Source organism: Paralichthys olivaceus, chromosome 16 (genome assembly GCF_024713975.1).
Source record: "Paralichthys olivaceus isolate ysfri-2021 chromosome 16, ASM2471397v2, whole genome shotgun sequence".
Taxonomy (NCBI): Eukaryota; Metazoa; Chordata; class Actinopteri; order Pleuronectiformes; family Paralichthyidae; genus Paralichthys; species Paralichthys olivaceus.
Genome location: NC_091108.1, coordinates 14,536,833 through 14,551,347, shown reverse-complemented (window position 1 = coordinate 14,551,347; position 14,515 = coordinate 14,536,833). Strand labels below are relative to the sequence as shown.

The 14,515-nt window shown below is 40.8% G+C and overlaps 1 protein-coding gene across 1 annotated transcript; it reads right to left on the bottom strand.

The window, feature by feature from the left end:
- Nucleotides 1–1,323: 1,323 nt before the first annotated feature.
- Nucleotides 1,324–6,402, bottom strand: plvapa (plasmalemma vesicle associated protein a). Its single transcript, XM_069511921.1, has 6 exons — nt 5,748–6,402; nt 5,332–5,401; nt 4,534–5,240; nt 2,589–4,020; nt 2,152–2,209; nt 1,324–1,634 (listed from the first exon to the last, which is right to left on the bottom strand). Exons 1-6 carry the CDS (start codon nt 6,141–6,143, stop codon nt 1,601–1,603), a joined length of 2,697 nt encoding a protein of 898 aa, XP_069368022.1. The 5' UTR covers nt 6,144–6,402; the 3' UTR covers nt 1,324–1,600.
- Nucleotides 6,403–14,515: the final 8,113 nt, after the last annotated feature.

The window sequence follows — 14,515 nt, the reverse complement described above, 5'->3', positions numbered from 1 at the left end:
CTTGGTCTAGTTCTGATGGTTCCATTGTTTTTACTTGCCCTCTGTGTAGTTTTTTTTCTTCTATTGTTTGTGATTTATGCTCTTATTTCCTGTTTTTATCTTAATGTTTGTTCAGTACAGCACCTTATAACTTTGGTTTTGAAAGGTGCTTTATAAATCAAATTAACTTCCTTATTTTTTCATCCTCCTTATTAAGGTTGGTTTAAGGTATCCTACACTGTTGATGTTTTTAACGTTTTCCTATCTGCTGTGTACTAGTCAAAAGTACAAATGGAATAAACATTAATACTTTTTTTCTGCTGTGTCAGCTGGAACAATTGGCAACTCTGTCACTTTGGGTATGAGTAACACCCAAATGACATGAGTTGACAGGAAAGCTTGTTGAGATCACAGGAAACATACTTGCACAGAGCAGCAGCATCACAGAGATTTTCCAGTGTTTTAACACATCCTGTGTCTCAGTTAGTCTGATAAAAAGATTCCTAAAGATATCCAGGCAACTGACCCTCAATATCCTAACAGCTACTCCTGCAGTACGCTGCACATCCCAAATGTTCAAAAACATTTGATGTTAAACAAAGGATATCCTTTAGGCGGGAAAGACCACTCCCCTCGCTCAGGTTTAAGTGCTGTATTTATTGATTGGCACCAACACAAGACACTTTTGGTTCATGAATCAACTGCATGTTCCCGTCCTTTCTCAGGACAACGAGCAGGATGTTTGTCTGCTCTCATGATGGTTTCCATTTTGGCTGCACAGTAATATTGTTCTGCTCTAAATTACATTAAATTCACATCGAGTGATTCTATTATCCAACATGTAAATAGATAATGTAAAACTCAATTCAAGTACTACAAGGAAAGTATTTTGAATTCATCTCACAAATGGTATTTATTTTTACACATAAACTAACAGCCCTTTTTATATAAAGTCTGATTAAAGGTCAGAGCTGTCATCAGATACAATACAAGCTCCATGTGTTCTTCATAAGATGTATGAGGTTTTAATTCAGCCAATATGTGTTCTCCACAGTTAAGTGATGCAACATTTTTTTAGCAGCATACACAAACAAGAGCATTTCCAAATGTTCCTCCATCTGCCTCTGCTGGCCTGCTCACAGGTTGGCAGGCAAACATAAACATGCTGGATGGATTAAATGGCGGTGCCAGTAAATCTCAGTGGAGACATCACAGGAGGGGTCGGAAAAGTCATTTGTGGACAATTAGCCACACAATAGGTGACGCACGTTGTGACAAACAGTTATTTCCGGATCTGAATTGGGTAATATCTTTAGAAAGAAGAGACAGGCACAACTGATGTACTTACATTTTAACAAAGATTTTATTTTCATATATTTACATTATACTACTTATTCTTGATAGAGTTGCTTACTGTGTAGATATAAATCATTAAGACACAAAGTTCACATTTTACATTCAAAAGTTATTTAAAACTAATTGGTTTAATAAATGCATACTGCAGTATAAACAGTTAAAAACTGTATATTATATGGTACATTTATTTAATATACAATGTATGAACATGATATGATGTGTGTAATAGAATGGAGTATATACACCTCTCTAAAGGGAAGATGATCTAACCCAACATCCTGGAGAGATCCTGTTTCTCCCTTCAGACAGAAAAAAGAAAGAAAATGGAACATTATTAAACATTGTTCTCCCGTGATGCTGATGAGTGAGTACATCAAACGTGAAAGCATCACAGCTCTTTGGTGGATAGATTTGGTGATCTTCTATATGTTCCTCATGGTTTGTAACAAATCCCATGAAATGACCAAACTCTTCGAGGAAAAAAAGTGTTATTAAAATTAGTGTGGAGCTCCATATGTGTCTAAAACAGAGCCTTACAGTGGGTGACATGTTTCTTCATAGTCACCAACAAATACCCTATATACTTTTGTTTTAATAATATTTGTTTGAAAGTATATTGCCCTGCTGTTTTAGCAAATTATTTTCAATAAAAAACACTCTAGGGTTAGAGATTAGGGTTGAAGTATTTGTGAACTGATTTACAAAATGTTGGGATGAGAGCCACAAAGAGGGCGTTTTTAGACAAACAAAATATAGAATATCACCACTGAGCATGCTCTGCCTGAAATAGAAGAGATAAGAATGCTTCATACTTACTCTTGACGAGAGGGGTTGATGAGGCGCTGCAGATCTTGAAGGTGCTGAGCAACATTAACTGTAAAATGCAAGAAAAAGGATTAGTTCATACATACTTGCGTAGTTCTACAGACATAAAAAATCACTTTTTGATGAATTAACTTAAATTATTATTAATAACTAATACATGTAGTGTGTGCTGTCTTGGTTTATGTGTATGCATTACTTGTTATGTCTCTTTAAAGCCACCTGACCCAGATTATTTATTTGTTTATTCAGAAAAATGGCATTTAAAAAAAGATCTGCATCACTAGATTCCACCTGAAGTATGTGAGCAAATATTTTTTAAATCTGAGTAAACCACACCTATAATTAATAGAATGGGATTAAATGCGATTTAACTAAAACAAAAAACTATAGATAATCCCACTCCAGCTACTACACTTTTTCATTCTTACCTGAGTCAACTCCCAGTCCACTTGTCCTTCCAGCACCTAACAGCGAGCCAGTTCCACCATTACTGTTCCCACTTGTCGTTCCTTTCCCTGTTGCACTTCCTGGTTTACTTTGTCCTGCGTTATTATTCCCAAACCCAAACCAGGAAAATGCATTTGACGCGGGTTTGCTTGCTGATCCAGTTGACCCAGACGATGACCCAAGGCCTGAGGAGCTCCTCACACTTGATGTTGGCTTATTTGAGCCGATCCCACCTAAGCTGAGACTTGAACTTGAGCCTGCTGATGCCAAGGTTGATGAAGCTCCCCCAGTTGATCCTGGCTTATTGAGTCCTGACCCAGTGGAGCCAAGGCTTAAACTAGACCCAGATGATGAGTGTGATGAGCTTGAAGAGCCTGTCCCAGTTGAACCTTGCTTATTGAACAATGATCCAGAGGAACCAAGGCTTGAACTTGACCCAGATGACAACAGTGATGAGCTTGAGGAGCTCCTCCCAGTTGATCCCAACTTACTGAGTCCTGACCCAGTGGAGCCAAGGCTTGAACTTGACCCAGATGAGCTTGAGGAGCCGGTCCCAGTTGATCCTGGCTTATTGAACAACGATCCACTGGAGCCAAGGCTTGAACTTGACCCAAATGAGCTTGAAGAGCCTGTCCCAGTTGATCCTGGCTTATTGAACAACGATCCACTGGAGCCAAGGCTTGAACTTGACCCAGATGAACTTGAAGAGCCGGTCCCAGTTGATCCCAACTTATTGAACAACGATCCAGTGGAGCCAAGGCTTGAACTTGACCCAAATGAGCTTGAAGAGCCTGTCCCAGTTGATCCTGGCTTATTGAACAACGATCCAGTGGAGCCAAGGCTTGAACTTGACCCAAATGAGCTTGAAGAGCCTGTCCCAGTTGATCCTGGCTTATTGAACAACGATCCAGTGGAGCCAAGGCTTGAACTCGACCCAGATGAGCTTGAGGAGCCGGTCCCAGTTGATCCTGGCTTATTGAACAACGGTCCAGTGGAGCCAAGGCTTGAACTTGACCCAAATGAGCTTGAAGAGCCTGTCCCAGTTGATCCTGGCTTATTGAACAACGGTCCAGTGGAGCCAAGGCTTGAACTTGACCCAAATGAGCTTGAAGAGCCGGTCCCAGTTGATCCTGGCTTATTGAACAACGGTCCAGTGGAGCCAAGGCTTGAACTTGACCCAGGTGACAAGAAAGATGAGCTTGAGGAGCCGGTCCCAGTTGATCCTGGCTTATTGAACAATGATCCGGAAGAGCCAAGGCTTGAACCCAACCCACCTGACCCTGTCCTACCAAGGTGACCCCCACTAGCAGAGCTGGATGATGAGGAGCTGGATCCCCCAACACCAAACGCACCCCACCCAGGCTGACTTGACGTGCTTGTCCGAGACCCACTGGCAAATCCACCAGACCCGGTCTGAAATCAAATTAAAGGAATGTTAATATGGGTAAAACAAAAAAAATCCATGGACATAACATCACACTATGCAACCTGAATTGACACATAAATTACTATAGTAAGTTTTAATGTCAGTTTTACGTGCTCCCTCCTCCACCTCCTCCTCTGCACTGGTATCTGGATCATTTCCAATAAGGCTGTTTTGATCTGTTATGTGTGATCTTGAAAGCATAACTTTGATTTGGCCATTGTTTGTATTAACTTATTTCTAGGTGTTATACAAGCACATTTTGACACTGCAAGCTAAACTTTGCATGCAAAATGAAAAGATTTCACCCCAAATGTAAGCAGATCATTAAATTTAACAGGGTGTGGAATTAGAGAATTTCCATCAGCATTACTTTCATTGCATGCAATATCTGCTGCAGCAATCTAAAGCTTGTTGTTAGTGAAAATTTGAATATTGCTACTTACTCCCTGAAGAGCTTAAACATGTTCATGTCAATTGTCATGGCTGTTTTGTTTTCTTACCTTAGACATGCAGGACTGGTTGAGATGTCTGATTTGCAGTGTGAGGTGATCCACTTCCTTAATTTTAAACTTGACATTGTTTACCAGGACATCTATGTCTCCATTTAACTTCATCTTATCAACCAGGAGTTTCTCCTTGTCCTGATCGTGTTTCTGCTGAAGCCTGTCTAACCTCTGTTTGTGCTCCTGGATCAGGCCCGTGCGGTTCTGGGTGCAACGGCGGTAGTCATCAGACAGGCGCCAGTTCTCTGCCTTCAGGCGGCTGTTCTCGCCATGGATGTCCGACACCTGGTCTCCCACACTGTTCAGGTAACGCTGAAACTTGTCCTCCACTTCTCTGGACAGGCTGGTGCAGTTGGTGTGGATCTGCTCCAGGTATTCCCTCTGTTTCGAGCAGGTGAGCTGGAAGGCAAGGTGTGTGGGGAAGAGGGATTCAATCTTCGAGAGGAATGCCTTGGAGACGTTGGAGACGCCGCTCAAGGACTGGAAGAAGTCATCTTTACATCTTTGTTTGTTGAACTGCAACTCTTTTTCTTGTGTGGATTTTTCCCTCCTCAGACGGATGGCCTCCAGGTTAATGTAGTCCCTCTCTTTGGCAATCTGTTCCATTTCTATCCTCATCCTCTTTACCGTTTGGGTGAAGTTGGACTGCACAAACTCAAGCTGAGTTTTCAGACGCTCAGCCAGCAGGCCACAGTCACAGTTAGCTGTAACAGATAAAAAAAAAAAGCTGTATTAAAAAACTAAAGGAGGTTTTAATTAGTTTTAATATTTTTGGGTTTGAAATATTGCACTTACTTCTTGATGAGCAGTCACAAGAAATACATGGAGAGTTGGTGCAAAAGAACCAGTCGCGTTTGCACTGTTGCTGTTCGTTTTAATAAAGAAAAGTCATTAGTGTTTTAGTAATTTGTTCTAGACCAGTTGTGAAATGTAAACAAACAGGCTGAACAATTAATCTTTTGTCTAAGTTCTGTTTCTTTTACCAACGTTTTGTCTTACAAATTTGTGAGTTTCTACACAAGAGTGGTTTTTTAACTCATATCAAATATAATCAAAGATGTATTTGAAAGTAAATAACAATTAGTAAACCAGGCTGACACCCTTTTTATCATATCTGAATTTCTATGGTGGTTGAATAATGATAAAGGGAATACAATTACAGAATACAGGAACTTGTATAATAGATATTATAATGAAAAAAGCTTTCTCACCAGTTTCTTGTCATACTCTTGGATGATGAGCGATGAGATGTTGCTGTAATGGCGGAACTTTTCCAGGTCCCAGTCGTTGCGGGCCTTGAGAGTCAGGGTGGTGTTCAGTAAGTTGGTCAGGTTCCTCCTCTGATGCCTGAGGGCGACGTTCTCTATGGAGAGTCGGCTGAAGCTCTCCTCCAGGTCCTGAATGCGGTCTGAGGACGCCGAGTCCTGCTTCTTACCGTAGACCAGAAAGAGCACAAGGCTGACTATGATCAGGGACTGAATGAGCGAAGAGAAGAAGAAGACAATGCGCATGTAGTAGCCACAGCCCTTGCCCTTCGAGCGGTACTGCATCCTCTTTTGGGCCCCTGGCCTGGGCTTGGAGACCTGGGAGTAGCCGCTGCTGTACATGGTTGCTGAAAGTCACAGGAGGGTGATGAAGAAGTAGTCTAGTAAAGTCCGAGACTTGAGGATAACAATGAGCAGCCAGCAAAGTTTAAATAAGGTCCATCCCTATATCTGAGGATGTTCCTCTTCAGCACTCTTAATGAACTACACCTTTCCTCTCTGCAGTGTTGGCAGCATGAGAATTGATCAGATTGTGAATGTGTAAACATGGGTAAGGATTTATAAACTCTTCTTGCCTCACACAAGTTGACCGTCAGTCTCCTCCCTCATCAGTTGTCCCCTCCACACCCACACACACACCCACACACTCTCGCTGGAGCACAGTGTAAACCAATGTTTTCTCTCTTTCTCTTTGTCTCTCACATACACATGCTCAGTAGTGTTTTCATTACATTAGAGTAACTTAATGTAACAGTAAGTATACCCACTACTTTACCTCAAACTACCCCAAACTTTACATTGAACATTTCTACACCTTAAGATTTATGGGAACTTGCTCTTTGTCCCAGTCAGTCCTCAGTACTGAGGCAGAGTTTGTGTTTGAAATAACAGACATTTCGGTATTTGTATTAGAAATGTCATGAGCCTAGTAAAAGCAAAAATTAAAACCATTTGGATTTGTATTATTTCCTCACCATAAAACTGTTTTATGAAACTTTAAAACACGGTTGCGAAATAGAAAAGTCAGCCATTTTTTTGTAATTGATCACAAGACATTTACACCTTCCTTTTCCTTTTGTGCCCACTGGCCATGAAGAGCCCACTGGAAGAGCTGCGCGTAACTTCTCCATAAACGTGCCAAAAACATTTTTTATAGGATCATGGACAGTGTTTTCCTGTGCACAGCGGGCCAGGAGGACAATGGCCCATTTTGTTCTCCTGACGTTCTCATCCAGTGGCCCTTTGATGCTGCAAGTCTCAGTCCAACATGCTGACGTAGGTAAGTTGCCCTCTGTCTCATAGGACACACACACACACACAAAATAAATTGAAATAGTTTGACAGTTACAGTCACAACTTTTTCCTGCCAGGCGTCGTTGACGTGCCAGGCCTCATCTTTACAGGAAGCAGTAATTCATAGAGGAACTGTTGACGGCCAAACACGCAGCAACTTTTAGGATGAGATCCAGATAAAAGGCTCCAACAAACGCAGGATATCAGAGACAAATACCAGACATAAACAGTCACCTTGTTGATTTAATTGAGATTGAAGTGGGTTGTTTTTATCTTCATATCTATAAAAGGGTATGGGAGTTTTTTTTTGTTCATTAGCTATATTTGTATTTTGGATCTATTCGTGGGATGTTGCCAACCTGGCGAACACAGTATACTGAAATCCGTAGCGTGTCTCCCTGAGTGTTGTATACAATATAGAAAAGAAAATGCAACAGAATCTTCAAACAGATTCATACTATAAAGTTCACTGACTAACTTATTGTATAGTTTTGTTTACTCTATAATGAAATAACAGTGTTTAAAACAAAAGATCTGGCAAACTCAGTAATCCAACAAAGCTACAAAAAAGAACACACAAAAGTTATTTCATGGTTGAACTGAGTGCTGCGGAAATATCAAACGACTAAACCACAACTTGTTATCACTACATTTACAGAGCCAAGAGCTGTTTCACCCTGCTGCCAATGATTGATGCTAAGATAAACAAATCATGAGAGCGATATAATCCACCCATCTAAAGCTGAGCAAAAAAGCAAATAAGTGCATTTCCTAAAATGTTAAAATATTACAAAATTATTTACATGCATACTCAAAGTGATATTGAACCATGTAGGTAGCTTTGGTTTAATGCACTGGGGTTAAGTGATATTTTTCAGGTTAAATTGAAGGTAAATTGTGTTTGAGCCACTCCCACACACCCTCGGCTGCTGTGGTGTGCAGCATCTTCTGCTGCAGCTGAGCTTACACAGTTTTAAAAGGTTTTGGAGGGGGCTCTGGGCGTCACTGATTAAACACTTCATGGCTGAAGTGTTGTGGGAACAGAGCCCTATTGTGTTAGTGTTGTTTAGATATAAAATGTTCTGGTGGACACAAAACAAACTGAAGAGTGTTTACAGGGATGGTTTCCTGTCAGATTTGCTTGCCCTGGTCTGGGCACTCTGTTTTGAGCAGGAACTGTGTCCTTGATATAACTATTTCACAAAGGCCTGTCTCATTGAATGGCTGGAGAACATTCCAGCATAAAAGGAGAATATAAAATACAAATAATCACAATTTAAGTGTATTAACATGACCATAATATGTAATTCATCAGGTCCTTAAGTTCTGTTATATTGAAACTTGAAGTCAGTAAACATTTACACCCCACTCCTTTCTGCTCAGGCTGTTCCTGGAATTTGAATAAAACAACCACCCACACAACATCTGTGTTGGCTGAAAATGCTAAATACTACTGCTTCAAATGTCAAGCCTAAAAATTCAGTTTTAAAATTTTTTAAAACAGCAATGAACTAAGCCTTCCTATAGACAACTCTGTTATATATACACACACAGGTGAACAAACCATGTTTACACACTGACCTTAATTTTGGTTAAGGCAGGAAACTGGTTTTAAAATCACTACTTGCAGCCTGGTAACTGTAAAGCTTGTTTACATGCAGCTCATCAGTAATCAGAACTTTGTTATTTGAGATAAGATACAACAGATATAACAATACATATTTTTTCCCTCTGTTTCTTTGGACTGCTGACATGGTACCAAAGAGTAGAAAAGCCTCAATGCAATAATCAATGCACATACACACAAGAGTAATTGTCATGGAACATGCTGCCCCTTAGTGGGCAAATATTGCTACAGCAGCTGAACACTATTGACTCATGAATGTTGTGATATGTAAATAATCTTCACAATTTCAGAAGTAAATGAACCAAGTAAAACAGAGATAATTGAAAACATGGTGGAAGACGGGGGGTGATGTATTTCACATATTCATGGCCTTTATTTTTTTTGATCTGATATTTGTATTCAATATTTAATGGACTGAGTTTCTCACACACTCTACGCTCCTGAATTGTTAAACCTACAACTGTACGACAAGTAAATACATTTGACATAGAATGTCTGAAATGTTTTTTTCACTAAGCATATAAAGATTACTCTCATGAAATACTTCATTTGATCAAGAAAAATCAGTTTATAATAATAATTGAAATTAAAAACCAATCAAAAAACTCAAAATAATTTTTAAATATATGCTCGATATGTGTCAAACCGTTTTTTTTCTTCATTTGGTCATAACTATACCTTTTTGTTTTCAATTTTTGTGCTAAGCCTGGCTACAAATGATGAGATAAATACTCAAATTTCCATGTTCGGTTTTCTCACCACCATTTCTCACACCACCCACCAGCCTGATAGTTAAAACTTCTTTTACAAACCAGACACAACAAGCACGTCAAAGCATGTCACTCCGGAGAGGCTTATAGCTCTGAAAGATTTGGTTCCTCATATCACAGCCGTGTATGATATCAGAGGTCCGACCAAAAGAAAGAGCTCTCTGTTACTGAGGGGGGGCAGAGGGGAAGTGGTAAATACCTGAGCTGACCACCAGACTGGACAGACACAAATAAACAACACGGTGCTAAATAAGTGCACGTGTGTTAAGTGGAGAAAGGAGGGGAATGCTTTCTTTGTTATCTTCGCTCCAGCTACTGAGTGGGCAGCATCCCATCAGCCAATTTAAATGATACTGTACTGCTTCAGTGGGGTTTCAAAAAATAATAATCAGACACTCATTTATCATGACAATGCATGATGATATCAAAGCCAGAATTGTTCAAATGAATTTTCTCAACAGGCCCTGTGATGTGCAATCGTCTCAGATCATTTATTCAGGATAAATTTAATTTAAAATTGAGAGACTGGCTGTGACCAGTGGCTCCTGTGGTGATGTGATAAGAGGCGAAGCAGCAAAGAAATTCCCCTTCACATTGCATTTATCTGCATTTTCTTTTAATCAATTTTTGCCGCTGAGCCAAGGAGGCAGCTGGGGCATTAATGGGTGAAATAAGGAGGATTTGCGTCGTAATCATGTGATGTACAGTGGCTTCTGGCGTGTTCCCATCAGCCACCTCTCATCAGAGGTAGCTAAAAGACCAAATGATGAATGCCTGAGAGTTAATCCCCCTCTTTTCTCTGTGTCCTCGGCCCAGCAGATGTTTTTGCTTTGACCCGCACAAAAGGCTTCTGTTTTTGTTTGCAGCCTTGTCCATTCCTCAGGGGTCACAGGTCACTCTGGTCTCAGGGTGAAGCTGTCACAGTAGTCTAAACATTTGACGGCCATCGGAGCGTGATGAAAACGCCATCCCCGCAAGAAGGCTGCACTGACGCCTCATGATTACTTTAAGTAAAGACCTACTTTCCATATGCTGATGCGCTTGAGAGCACACTGCTAACACCCTGATATTGAATTACAGTGGTTGCTGGGGATGCCTCAGGGAGGGGGCTGACTTTAGACATGCAGACGTGTGGGTGGTGGGGGGGTGTGTGGGAGGAAGGGGCAATAGTATTTGTTATGGGATGATCCTCTGTAACGGACCTTAAAGGTTAACTTCAGTAGTTGAAATGTTAACTGAATCAATGGCCGGGCGGCTCGTGTTTGGGCCTGCCCGAAAATGCCAAAGGGTGGGGCTTGACGACCCAACTTATTATGGCAACTTTGTAAGAACGTCTTACAATTTAAAGCCAAAGAACATTTAGGATCAATTTATATTTGAGTTACAGGGCAACTGATAAATTCAACAAAAGGTTGATTGTACACAACATCACAAAAGAGAGGCACTTAAACACTATTCATGATTTTTGATCATTAAAAGGTGTGATCTGCATTTGAGGAAAAGTGGGATGTGCTCCAATAAACTGATTCACTCAATTATGTGGATTACCATAAAACCCTGAGCCCCCTTTAATCTGGAAGATGACTGATGCAAAAATATTCTTATATAGTGAAATAAAGTATTGATTGTGAGGAAACTGAATTAAACATGAGTACCTTGACAAATGTGCTGTCTCCGCACAGCTCAGAGCAAACACTAGCATTTAAATATCAGTATGAAAAAAGTGAGCAATGAAAGTTAGAAATCAGTCAAAATGTATTTATATAACACCTTGCAAGTATTCAAAAATAATTATTAAATTGGTTCTTGAAAATAAAAGTAACAAAGGATGTTAAACATAACTTTAAAAGGAGTTAAACATTCAGATTTAGAGATTATTTCACAAATAAAACTTGCATGAAGGTTTAGATGCGACATCTTCGAAGATACATGTTGACAAAAGGCCACAGAACTGTATACTTGCACACACTACGACAGAACAGTAGCTCACATGCTATGATCCCAATCAGCCAAGCTCAACCTCAAAGAAAGGTTTCAAATTACAGCCATGACTAGTTAATTATGTTCCTCCGGTTACACAACAAGCTCAGAGACCTTTCACCCCAGTAAAGCAGGACCCGGAGTTCTGAACAAAGACAGTTGGGACAATGGACCAAACTGTATCTTTTGTGTGATCTGAATACATTGGCAACAGAAACATAAGTTACAGAAGATCAAGGAAACACCAGTGGTAACCTTCTGTACGGGACAAACATGGAGGAGCCAGAAATGTGTCTACCTGCTGCTATGACTACCGGTGACACATGAAAGTGTGTATAACCCTTGGAAACCACAATTTTCAGGAAAAATGTGTCCCGGCATTTACTGGAGTGTGCCCTCCAACATATGAAGAATGCAGGAGGTGATTGTCTGAGTCAGACAAGTTCACAACAACAGTAAAATATGAAGTGTGTTTTTGTTTACAGCTCATCGACATCAGCATCGGCCCTCATCACCAAAATCTCTAGAATCACATCGTCTTTCCTGAGATATTTGTATTCTTTTGTGTTTTTATCGTTTTAGACGTGTTAGAAACGTCATCAACACACCCACTCAGGCGGGTGCAAGATCCTGTTTGCAGGATGCATTGCGATATTATTCATTATTCATTTGACAATTCATGTATATTTCTGTAAGTGGACAATTGTGTTACTGCAGCAGTGCTTGCCCAAACCTATAATTAGTTTGATCTGAAGACTGTTTGGATGAGACACTCACTGGGCGTCAGTGTTTGTCCTCTCTCCTCTGTATCTACGCCAGTGAGATCAGATTTATTTGTCAGCTTGGCAGACATCTTTTGCTGTCTTTGCTGGATTCCTCACTCTGAGCAACCAGATTCCTGTCTGTCGGTTCAAAGGTCACATCACTCATGCCCCCAGTGGTATCTCTCAAACACAGAGACACACACACACACAGAGACAGACACACACGCTGAAATCACAAGACATTCACAGCATCCCTTTCATCTCTCTCTCTATCTAATCCAAAGTGTTCCATACTTTTCCCTCTCTGACATTCCGTTCATCAAATACTAGTTAAGAAATCTGATTGACTATTGCCAATATTGTTGGAGTTTGTCCCACTTTTGCATTTACAATTTTATTTTGAAAAGTATCATTTTCGGCCCCAATAAACAATTAAGTATTGAAAACATTCCATTTGACATCTACTAAATGCTGAGACGAGTTCGAAAGTGATGGTTGGGACAAGGTCTTCAGGAATGTGTCGCTGTAATGATGATAACCTGTTGTAAAGCTGCTGCAGTTTGTGCAGCCTAAGCTAAATGACATTCACACAGGAAGACAGATAAAGTTAGACGTGATTGTGGGAGAGGATGACTGTACGATGACATCACAGCTGACTTTGCTTGTGCCTACTGTTTCTTTGTGTAGAACAAAGACATGTTAAAAAAAAGATGAGCTGCTCTCAATGTTCTTCTCTGGTATTTTATAATATTAACAACTATATTTCTGTAGCACTGACTGCAGCCGGCTCGCTCCCGTGATATTTTAAGGTTAATAAAGACGGACAAATGTTCTAATCAACATGCATTAGGTCAGGACCAGCATGCATCACGCTAAGTCAGCGCTGCACAGCATTGCATGAAATCGAGCATACTATTATCAATTTATATTACAGAAAATCATCTGTTGGAATAAACAGAAATTCATATTACAGATAATCAACCAGACAAAAATTGCCTCTGACGCTCTGATTAGAACATGCCACTTTTCTGATATCTACTCTAGAGCAACAATTAATAGAATCAATTAACACAAATCTACTGATTTTCGGGTACACAACAGTTGGATATCTCATCTGCTTACCCCATACACACACTGAAAGCACACAGGGCTTTACAAGCCCCCTTTATTTGACGAGTCTAATCTTTCCCAACACAAGAAGTGACAATAAGCAGGCACAGTGGCCTAATTAAAGGGACTTTCATTCACATTAACACACACACCCCCCTCTGATGATCCATTAGCTGCACAATGGTCACGACAATGCTCCTCTGTCACACACACACACACATTCTGTCCTCAGGGGGGTAAAGCTTGGTTTAGATTTAAAGAACGCCATAAAAGTGTCCAGGGGGGAAAAGAATGCCTTTAAAATCTCTGCAATCGCTCCCCAGATAAGACAACAAGTTGCATATAGTGAATCTCTGAAGGCACCAACACTTTATCTGCGACTGCAACCCCCATCCACACAGAGCAGCACATCTACAAGCAGATTCATCACTTTATCTCTTAAAGCTCTTATCCAGGGTTGTTGTGTGTCCTCTTCTCTCCTTTATCTGCATTTGACCCTGGGCTTTTTACCGAGCCAGGGGTGTGAAAGTCAGTGTGACCTCTCGGGGTAACCTGGAACACAAATCACTATGTGCTCCACAAAGCGCGGAGACAGACGCCCTTTGAGAAATGAGCAATGACCACAAAATGGTAACCTTTATTCCCAGCACAATAAGCTATTCTGGAGCAAGCCGCTTCGCACGTATACCCAGGATCAAAGCAGGTTTTTTTTTTCCAAATCAAGGAGGCTGAGAGATGGTCTCGCTTTGGGAAACAAAGCTCACCTCACCGCTGCTATGTAAAATTGTGCGCTGGAGTTTGAAAACTTTCGGATGCAGGATTCAGCTGCTTTCTAAAAGACAATGGGTGGGCAGGAGATGGGCTTGTTTGTATTTGTTGCATGGCTTCGGGGTAATCTGGTATTGTCAGAGTGGTTTTTGTGGCCTTGGGGTCACGCTTTCTGCATCTCTGAGAGAGATCCTCCACATTCTTCCTGTGTGTGTGTGTGTGTGCGCATGCTGCCCCACACAGCCCACTCTCTTTGCTCTTTGACTCCAATGGCCATATAAGGCAGCCGGCACCATGGTAACCACAGGGCTTGAATAGCAGTGTCAAATCCCTGGGAACACACACACACACACACACACACACACACACACACACACACACACACACACACACACACACACA